General features: G+C 46.3%; 1 protein-coding gene across 1 annotated transcript in view; it reads right to left on the reverse strand.

Annotated features, from left to right (window-relative positions):
• LOC119434346 (ubiquitin-like modifier-activating enzyme 1) overlaps positions 1-10,163 on the reverse strand; it is a gene marked incomplete at its 5' end in the record, with an annotated part of 28,509 nt that extends 18,346 nt beyond the window's left edge. The window contains 3 exons of the mRNA XM_037701514.2: positions 601-869; positions 8,512-8,704; positions 10,089-10,163. Of these exons, the coding sequence (XP_037557442.2) occupies positions 601-869; positions 8,512-8,704; positions 10,089-10,163 (537 nt within the window). The remainder of the gene's footprint in view (positions 1-600; positions 870-8,511; positions 8,705-10,088) is intronic.
• Positions 10,164-11,132: the final 969 nt, after the last annotated feature.

Below are 11,132 nucleotides of genomic sequence, written 5' to 3' on the forward strand. Positions count from 1 at the left end.
ATCCCAAGAATTTTAAATATTCGTCCTCTCCCTTACTTTGAGAATGTCATACTTATCTAAATAATTTATACAGAGATATGAGTTCTCTTGTTCTTTCCATTTTTAATTCAGTTACCGTGTGGCAGATGAAAGAAAGGAATTATCACTACAATTGAGACGGGAACATGGAAAGCAGCATACACACACAGCAACGAAGGAACATAAGAATCAAATGAAAAAAAAAGCGTTTCGCCCATGAAAGCCCAGCTATGGATTAGAACACACAGCAATAAGCATGTAATGTCGATATAAAATTTATTGGAAGTTGGTGCTGCTCCTGTTGTTCTTGGGCCCTTGCCTTTCGTTCACGCCGGTAATTTGTTACAGCGATCCGATGCCAGTGCTAAGGAATGGGACACGAAACGAAGATGACACCACGTGACAATGACACCGCAGTGATCAGCACCACGTTGCTTTGGTGGCCCAAGATAAAGGTATATTCCAACATGCTGGCTTCTTGCGTCCTGTCTTATAATGCTGGTGTCGCATAATAATAAAAAAACAATCCCGAAGCTATGTGCTTGTTACAATGAGTGGCCATCTAGCCCAAACCCACTTTACCTTGTAGAGCTCAAGGCAGGCCAGACCGGCCACCAGGGCCGTGGTGGTAGCAATGGCGGGGATGATCTTGCCCGCGATGAGCTTGCTGTGGTGCCGGTCGGCCAGTGGGATGTCGTAGTTGGAGGCGCGCAGGTTGGACGCTGCCACGATAAAGTCCATGTGAAAGTTTGTGTCGTCGTCCTTCTCGAACTCTTGGGGCGTCAACTTCACGCCTGCCAGCGAGGACGGCTGAGGCAGCTCGTTGATCAGGCTGTTGAACCGATCGTGGTCTTGGAAGAGCAAGCAATCAAGCAAAGGCAGTTAACTCGGGGCTTGACGACGGTTACTGGACATTTACAAAGGGAGTTGAACATGCTCGTATCCAGAACAGATGTACCGTATTTATATTCGAATATAAGGTGAGGGTTTTTACGCCAATTCTTAGCCTCGAAGTCGCCCCTTGCCTTAAGGTGTATTCACGGGAGGGACGTTTTCGCGGGGGATATGGGTGAAGTCGAGTGACATCAGCCGCCGCGAAAAATTCCGCAGTAGACGTCCCCTCCCCTCACACGGGCGAGTCGAGACCATTGTTAGCAGACTACTCTGGCGGCTTCGACTCGTGATGCCACTTTTCAATCCTTCATATTGACTTTGTTGTACGCTTGAAATGTAGTGTCTCAAAGGCACAAAAATTGGTTGACTAGGAAAAAAACAACAAGAACAAACTAATAAAGTGGAACTTCTGACAGCGCGAAACGACACGAACGACTCAGAAAAGATACACAGACAAGCACTGTCATTAGTTTCAGTATGGATTACCAACAGGACCAACGTACTGCCCTTTTGAAGCATAATAAAGCGTCATTGCCGCTTAATTTCGCCATCACTGTGGTACACGTGCAATGCACCTTTGCAAATGTGAACAGGGCTGCCAACCACAACAACGAAGTTATTTCGATACGGTGGCCACCTTCTGAAGCAGCAACTTGGTCAAGGTTCCAAGGGGATCGCTTGTTCAGTCCGGATAGGAGGTGCCCTGTTCCCGGGGATACGCGGCGGCAATGGCACGCTATCTCTAAAAACCATGACGGCGTTGTCACGTGATCCGCACGCGCCTACAGCCGACAACCGGGATTTCTCCCCCGTGTGAATACCCCTTTAAATGCGACGCTGACCGATTCAGTTACTGTTTCAATATGGTGGCAATGGCGCCACATTTCCCGCAATCCAGATTCTAGACAGCACCGTGAACTGTAGCAACTGATAAACCATGACCCATGGAAAGAAGTAATTTGGGAGGAGGATCTGTCCGGCTGCGACAGCGCGCACGGGCGTCACGATAGGGTTGCAGTTTGGCGAGGAGGAAGTGCAGTTTTCGTCCTAGCATAACAGATGATGTGGCAGGCACGTTCACATCATTTACATGCTCTTCTATGTTGCGGCAAGGTGCAAAAAATTGCGATATCTTCCCATATTTGTAAATATTCCTAGATTTCAATCAATAACGTCCAAGAAACAGAAGCGACGGACATTTTAGCAACGTTAATTGCTTAGTACTGTTCAAATTACCTACAGTGCTGCCACTGTAACTAGCTACCAACAGTATCCCTGAGCAGACGACGTCTGCCGACCCCACGAATTAACTCACTCGCATGCAGTGTATGTGTGTGTGTGTAGGTGACCTTGGGAGGCAAAGCTCGGATTAGTTAGCGATAAGCTCCTGGAAAAAACTGTCGTGGATTTCTTCGTGTTTTGCAGGCTTACTGTCTCCCTTGTTCTCACGGGCTTTCGCCTTTTCGCGACCTTTCGCCTTTGAACGCGCTTTTAGGGGCGAAGCTCCTTATAGCGGCACCCGTTCGTCCCCGTCGTCGTCGTCGTTGTAGTAGTGTGTAACCAGTCTGAGAAAAATGAGAAAAAAAGTTCCGAAGTTGTGTCCGTAGCGCGGAATCGAACCAGGGACCCCTCGCTTCCGAGCGCGCGGCGTTAGCCCACTACGCCACGAAGCGGACATGGACGCACGCACCACGATGGCAATAAATACCCAACATTAACGAAAGGCCGCGTTTCTAGCGCGTTTCTAACGCGTTTGTGCTAGCGCGTTACGGCCCGTGTAAGAAGCTGGTGTAAGACGCTGTGGCCTCTCCGCCTTACCTTCAACGCGTTTCGAACGCGCTGCCCAAAGCGGTGGCAAGTCAAGTTCAAGTCGAGGAGCGTTTATGAATACGGGGGGTATACTCTCTCGGCAGTCATGTGATGGCGTCGGCAAACGCGGTGCACGTTCCGGCATGTGTAAATGGCTGCGTAAGACGCTGTGGCCACTCCCCCTTACTAGAGAGTACTGCACGTTTCTAACGCGTTTGTGCTAGCGTCCCCTTAAGCGGGAGATCCGATGATTCCCTCCGGAGCTTCGCTCACTCATCATCATTCACCCCGTGGATATGCTGTGAATTTTTTTGCGTTGCTACAAAGGTGAGTGCTTTCCATGCGTTCCCTTTGAGAATAGCGCTGAAATGTGTCATGCTGAACTGCAGCAATGACTACGCATCCTGCAAGTGAAAGGTAATTACCTTGACGGGAGCAGCCACGTATACAGTCGAAGCCACTTATAACGATCCCAGACACAACAATCTACCGGTTATAACGACCACATCTCAGTGCATTTACGATTTTCCGACCCTCCCTGTGGAAACTGCCTTCCAGATAAAACGAAAGTTTTTTCAATAGCCGTACTGCTACAACGAATGCTTCGAACTCGATCACGGTAAGAAGAAGGCACACGCGAGGTGCCAAAGCATTGAAGCGCGACCAAACTGGGCGCACGGCAGCGCGCCCCACTCTAATCCAACCGCGACAATGATACGGCCTTCGAGATGGGCGAGCGACCGCCTCGCGCGGATTTCGGAAGCCTTGAAGAAGGTCACGCGTTTTCACCAGGGCGGAGGCGTGCCACGTACAGCATAAACAGCATGAGACGGGGCGTTCGCCGGTGTGATTTCGGATGCCATGACGGTGCCACTCTCGTTTTTGCGCAATTGTCCGTGCGGCACCATCTGCATCACGTCTGTTTCGACGATTTGGAACGACCATCTACCGGGTGTGCGAGGTATTTGAGAACACTATTCCTTATCGCCATAGACACCAGCAGGCTCATCATATCCATCTAGGCATGCGGCTTCTTGTTGGTTGACCCCTTATCATTCATACTGCGCATTTTGTTCAAAGATGGAAGCGTACAGGTTGACGCAGGAAATGAAACGCCATGCAGTCCTCGTCGTCCTGGCTGCACGCCACAGGGACTTGGAAATTGCCACCTTTGAGGAAAGAGCACAGTCAGCGGTCAGACGTCGTCAGAACCCCCGATTTTCTCCGGCGGCTGCACGGCATCATGAGTGACGACCCGTTGTAAAGCCCTGGATAGAGACTTTTTCGAAAGGAAGACCATATGTCTTTAAGCAAGATTCGGCTCCCGCCATCACCGCCTGCGTCACCCAATGGTGGCTGGCTGACAACTTCTAAGACCATGTCACTCCCAACGTGTGGCCCCCTAGTTCCCCAGATTTAAATCCGCTCGACTACTATGTCTGGAGCGTCGTTGAGAGAGAGGCCAACAAACAGCCACATAACACAAAAGACTCGCTGAAGGCCGCCATTGATGACGTAATGGCCAACATCTCTGAGGACCACCTGATCCGTCCATGCAGCCGTTTCCGAAGCTGAATACCTCGCGCCCCCGGCATGTCTTTCCTACATGGGAACAAGGGCCGCTCAAGCGTTCCTGTTGACGCAGCCTGGGTCGGTGATAACGCTGCAGCCACGCAATGTTGCAAAGGATCAGCAGTTACTACGCCATTATCAGGAGATCCCGGTTTGGTGGCGCTTCGTTTACGCGTTGCCGATTGCTGATCACAGTTCGCGGTGACGTTTTACCTTTCGAACAACGAAATTTCTTCGCCCGCAGCATAATAGATAACCTAATTTTACGGCTCTTGTGTGGCCCATTGCGCAGTCGTAATGCCGATACCATGATGTCCGAGACCTTCGCAGAATGGCGGCATGCCGCAGTAGTTTGCGAAGTTCACGCTTCCGCTTCCGACCAACCAGAATGCTTCACTCCCATGTGCGGAATAAAGCCATATCCGGCTGGTAGTGAAATATAGCACAGCCTCTTGAATAAAAAATGGCGGCTTCGCTTGTAGTTTTGATAATGTTTATGCCTGCATATGACAAAATGGTGGGGAAATTAGTTTCTTTGCACGAGAGCGAGTGCATATTTCTTGCAGCGGTTAGCGGGCCACCCTCTTTAATTTTTTTTCCGAGCGAGGCAGTCTTCAGCTATTCCGCAAAAATTTACCTTTTGTTCGGCATATTAATGCATCTTTAGTGCATGCACGTCACTTTGGCGTGGTAAGCTTTTGCGGCGTTTTGACTTCGTGTGACCGTTTTGAATGAGCTACACGACGCCGCATTGCGTTCTTTAGATGAACGTTTTGAACGCAACCTTGCAGCGAGGTGCAGGAACACACCGGGAACAAAATTCACACTGAGAATGTGGTTTTCGGACCAACTTGCTGCGAATTCTAACTACTGACGCCAGCTTCCGCGTGGTTATTTTTTTATTGCTTTAAAGGGCCAGTCCATATATACCGAACTATTGACATAACGACCACTTTTCGTGAAACTGTCGAGTTCGTTATAAACGAGTTCGACTGTATAAGGTTTTTTTTTTGGAGGGGGGGGGGGGGCGGGCTCAGGGAGACCCGGGCCTTCCCCCCTGAAATGAAACTCCTCGCCTATTTTTGGAAGCAAAAGAGGCATACAAGTACAAGCAGTGATGTGCCCATTTCTCTCCTGCAAGAAATACGCAATCGCTGTCGTGCAAAGACACTAATTTCCTCAATATTTTGTCATAGGCAGGCATCAACATTGTTGATAAATTTGTCGCTCCGACTCAGGCAAGACAGTGTAGGGTCAGGATTGCATTCTTTTTCCCTTCGAAGCAAGCAGGGGCTTTTGTTTTGACGCACGTAGAACTACAGAGTTTGGAGTCAACTGCGAAGTGCCACGGGTTCACGGTCGACACACAGAAGTATCGGGACAATTGTTCTTCTCATTCTGTAGAGGAGTACTGCAGGTGAGCCTCATACATTTCCTACATCGACGATCTGTGAACCTCTCTCGAGTTCCACTTGGCAGATCACCGGACAACAGAGAACAACACTGGGGCCGTATGACGTAAAACTATTCCATTGTAATTGTGTTGCAACCTCCTGACGTCAAGTTTACGTAACCGCCTATGCAAGCATCAGGCGATGACACGCCGCGTTGTTTGAAAAGCCCTATAAAACGCTCTCCACGTTTATAGGAGGTCACTTTTGCTTGCTTTCAAAGTGAATAGCATTGCCTAGCTTGACTCGTTTTTCTTATCTGATTGGCTGACCAGATGTGAGGAGGACGCAGAAGTGGAGAGGGTTTTGGTGGGGCCGGGATAGCGCAGTGAAAGTAGATAACTGGATGAGGTGGCGGTGACTGCGATTGGTTCGTTTCTTGCTTAGCTTGCGGTGCGCGAGGGTGGGGGGAGGCAGGCTGGCGCGTTTTTCCTTTTTTAGCTCAGCCATTGCGGTGCATGGCTGTTAGCGTGGCTGAGCGCATACGCAAACCGCCACCCTGTTTTAGAGGTAATCTGCCATGTGTGCAATGAGTGGGCGTGCAGAGATTGCCTGGCATCATGTGCGCTGTCTTCCCGCGTGTTTATTACTGGATGTTCCGTAATGTCGAGTTTCGGAGATGCATTAAAGCGAGAATCAGACAAAGCGTTCACTGCCCACTGCCGGCGCTTTTCATGATAGCATCGTCCTATTGCCGGTGACACTATCAGCCGCGGAGGCGGAGTGGACACGAAAGCGTGGCTGGCTTCGTCTAATTCGTACCGCCGATGTGAAGATATCGTCGACGTGGCACGAAACGATTATCTTTTATCGCCGACTATCCAATTCAGAAAAATGAAATTTTTTTCTCATCTAGTTTTTTTTATTGCAGCATAATTATTCGGAAAATAATGCTGCCCCTTCCGTGTAAAGAAACGTAGATCGGCGATTATTAATTTGCGTAAATGGCCGAATTTTAACACAACATTTCGATATAACAAAGCAAATTGCTGATTTGACGGACGAAAACTGTACGACAGCAAATTGACAGATGACAGCTGCACAAGCTTCTTCAGAAATCTGCTTGCCAGTATGTAATCAGCAAGATGTAATTTATGACTTAATATAAAAAAGGCACATTAAACATACAAAAAGAGGCAAGCGTGAGGCGTTTGTTAATGACTCTACAGTTGACTTCCGTGAATTTGACCCCAATGAAACCGACGCAACTGAATTATACGGCAGGTCGAATTAAGCAAGATGCAAAAAAATAAAAAAATAATCAATACACACCACACATCGCTCATCCATTTGGCAGTAGTTGCTTTAGTTTAACACGCCTCCGAATCAAACACGCGAGCACCGATGTGAAGATATCGTCAACGTGGCATGAAATCGTATCATTCGTTTCCGGCTCCCAAATTCAACACTTGCTTCCTCATTCAAATTCGCTTTTTTTCGAAAGCCCGATCAATCTCGAAAATTTTCCGCCCCTTTCCGAGTAAGAAAAATCGATCGGTCGCTGTACTTATTTGGATAAATTCAATACAACGAAGCAAATTGCCGATTTCACCGACTTCGTTATATGGAGGTTCAACTGTACTGCCAAATAAACTAGCCGTGTGTTTTGTCGTTTTTTTCTGCATCTTGTTTAATTCCACTCGCCGAATAATTCGACCAATTTTGTCGGTCCTGTCAGAGTCAAATTAACAGAGGTTGACTGTATAGAGTAGCCAACGAATTATTCTGACTTGGCGAGGATTGCCGGAAATACTGAATAATTTGGAGGCCCCCAGAATAATCGGTGCGAGTTATATGCAAATTTTGCCTTTAGGTACCACTTCACGGCAGCACAAATTTTGTCTCATGGTGTGTGGCTTCACGGCAGCGCTGTCGTGAAACCACACACACACATGTATATGTGCCCACCGTGCAATTAACTTTTGACGATAGTAGTGTTTTGTTCGTCTCAAACCTTTGATCTTGGAGTGCGTCGGCACACCTAGTTGGCTTTGACCGGCAAACAACTATGGCAATCTTTTTACCAAATGGTGCAAACCAAAAAAATCTAATCTTTCTGCAAAATCTCAACGAAAACAAGGCAGCAGAAAGCGCATAATCTCATGTTGAAGTCGTTAATTTTGTTAGAATTGAAGAGGAGATAAAAATGTTGGATATAACGAAAGTACGTTCGTGTTGGATATCACTTTGGCATAACGATGTTTGACTGCATATGTTTGACTGTACAAAACGATTCAGGTAATTTTATCAGGGAAATAGAAAAACATTTTTTTGTAGTCCTTTCCACAGTACAATACTGTTACTGCTTGTTATGTTAGACTTGTTTGGGTATGTTGATTTATTTATTTGTTTTCAATGTACATTACTTATCTTTGATGCTTTCGCGACAGCACATTTAATATGTTTTACCTGTTCGGATTAAGAAGCTCTATTAATACGTTCTGTTGGCATGTTGTTAGACAAACCTGCTCTTGTGTTGTATACAGTCCCTCCTGCTTGGGCAAGAGCTATTGCTCGGAGTGTTCGTAAATAAATAAATAAATAAATAAATAAATAAATAAATAAATAAATAAATAAATAAATAAATAAATAAATAAATAAATAAATAAATAAATAAATAAATAAATAAATAAATAAATAAATAAATAAATAAAAATTTACAGCCAATGTTTTCGCTGACGAGAGGACCCCAAGGTACAGCCACCATGTAGCCGAATCTCACAGCTGCAGCCACGAACGCGGCAACAACTCATGATCCTGAACATACCAGCGCGTCCTGCAGTAGCAGACGATGCGTCATTATCCGTAACCGAAATCTGGACGGCCGACCGTGGCCTGAACAGGGGCACCGTGACTGGCTCGAGCATGCGACCGATCTCCTGTCGGTTTTTGCAGCTGGGGATGCCATAGACAGCTGCTCGCAGGTTGGCCGCCGCAACGATGTAGTCCATATGAAGCTCCTGCGAGACACACACATGTACAGATGCAAGAACAGATGAAATCCAAACGAGGCAAAGACCCATAGGAAAATGGAAACGTCAAGTGATTAACAGTGGCTGAATTAAGGCCGCCTCAGTGTGGAGTTAATGTTTCGGGATAAGGGGATTTATCCTCATTCGGGCAACTGCTTTCTTTGGTAAGTTTTATTTTATTTGAGATACCATCAAGGTACATGCAGTACGTTATAGAGGGAAGTGACAAAAACGTAAGAATAGAATGCAGCGTAAAAAAAACAAAGTGTAGAAAACAGCAACTATAGAGATGCAGCTTTTAGCAGACAGGACATCAATGCAGTAAATATGCACACGTAAGTTAAACATCAATATATAGAAGTCAGTAAAATCGGCATTTTACCTTCATTATAAAACTTAAAAAATATAGCGCCGAAGATAGCGGGCTTGACGTTCTGCTGAGGATGACTTCGCTCGCAGATGCCGATGCGTTTTGCGGTAGTGACGTGAAATGTAAGATCCCCAAAAGTGACAATTCGAGAATACGGCACACCTTTTTAGGCCACTTGCGGAATAAAGTTACTTGTTTTCAGGCGAATCCGATTTTTCTGAGTTTTGTTTATTCTGAGTTTTTAGCGGTCCCCATTGAATTCGAATTATCGGTCAGCGACTGAACGTGGAGCTACTGCAATTTTCCATCTTTCTCATTTTGTCGGTTACAAAACTATGGTGCCGCTACGAGTGATGAAATGTTATTAGCAAATTTCAATCTACTTGGACTTAATATTTCCTTTCGTTAATGGTAAAGCATCGCACGCATAATGTGAAGGATGTTGGTACGGCACTAACCTGCGGCAAGCTGTCTTTTTGCCCACTTTCATTTCCCTTTACCTTATTACAGTGGAATCTTGTTGATACCATCTTCACGGGAACCGAAAAACAAAACGTATCATCCGAAAATTGTATTATCCGGAATACATTTTCCTATAAGACACTGGCCGGGAAATGAACAAAAACGTATTATCCCGAAAAACGTTTTATGCAGAATCGTATCAACGAGATTCCAATTTGTTTATACGTTTCAAGTAAACATAAGAGTCATTTGCCCTATGCTTCCCTTTGCTTTACTATCGGTTGGCTTTATGCAGTTGAAACTAACAAGATTCCGGCCCCTTGGTTCCCCTTATTCTTAACCTTAATTGGATAATGAAGTACTCACCAAATGTTAGTATTTTCTGGCTTCAACTGTAGCATTTTTCCAGTTATATAATTGACAGGTATGCGCATTCTATACCCTATGTAACGACATGCAGGGTATGTTACATTACGCTTAAGTGAAAGTAGCATCAGGAGTAGTAATTCCAGAACTATAGAGGCAAAGTGATGTACGCACCACGCCGGCATCAAACTCAATGGGGTGGGGGCAGCGTTTGAAGCCAGACCAGAACAGCGCACCCGTGCTGGTTCGCTGCGAAAAGGGGTGGAAAAAAGAAAGAAGAAAGGAAAGAAGAAAGGAAAGAAAGTAAGAATCACGCCGAGCAGTGTTGAAAAGACCACTGCTGATGTCATACAAGGGGCAGTTCAAAATGCCATGCGACAGGGCTGCCTCATGACGCCAAGGATGTGTAGGTTAGCACGTACGTGCCTGAGCGAGGGTTCTAATGTGGTTTGTAACGCGGGCCTTTCCTGGAGGCAATTAAACGTCACAGCACCCACACGCCTCTGAGCCGTAACCATTACAGCTAACCAGTAAGTGTTCCCACCAACATTGTTCAGCAGGAGAAAATCTGAAAATAAATTCTGGGGTTGTAAGTAACAGCACCACAGTCTGATTGCAGTCAAGAATTCGACGAAACTTCTTCTGGTCAGGTAACATGATGAGGAAGAAGATGCGGTCACTGACCAAGTCAAAGTAATACACAGAGACGTTTCGGGACCCGTACGGGTTCCTTGTTCACACTAAGCAGGCAAGAGCCGTAAGTCGCTTTTTATACTAAAATGTGACGTGTATAAAGCACACTGCAGTGGGCGACCCGGGATTAATTTTGACTAGGTGGGATTCTTTCATTTGCACCAAAATTAAAGTACACGGGCGTTTTTGCATTGTGCCGCAAATGAAGTGCGCGCGCCGTGAATGGGAACACAGCCCCGACTTCGAGCTCAGCAGCGCCACACCATTGCCTTTGGGCAACCACAGCATGTGATCTCACCAGCTCTACTGCAAAGGTTATTGCTTTACTATGACAATCATCATTAGTGGTTTATGACCAGAAGCACTCAATGAAAACATGCAGCATTTTCAATCACATTCCGTGATGTGGCTGAGTATTCCAACAACACATTAAAAAAATCCTGCCATTGCCTGGCTGCCATCACTGATTACAGTGGTACACAGTGACAGCCATACACGAGCATTGAAATTAAATTCTCCTCATTT

Source organism: Dermacentor silvarum, unplaced genomic scaffold (genome assembly GCF_013339745.2).
Source record: "Dermacentor silvarum isolate Dsil-2018 unplaced genomic scaffold, BIME_Dsil_1.4 Seq1016, whole genome shotgun sequence".
In the NCBI taxonomy this organism is placed as follows: domain Eukaryota; kingdom Metazoa; phylum Arthropoda; class Arachnida; order Ixodida; family Ixodidae; genus Dermacentor; species Dermacentor silvarum.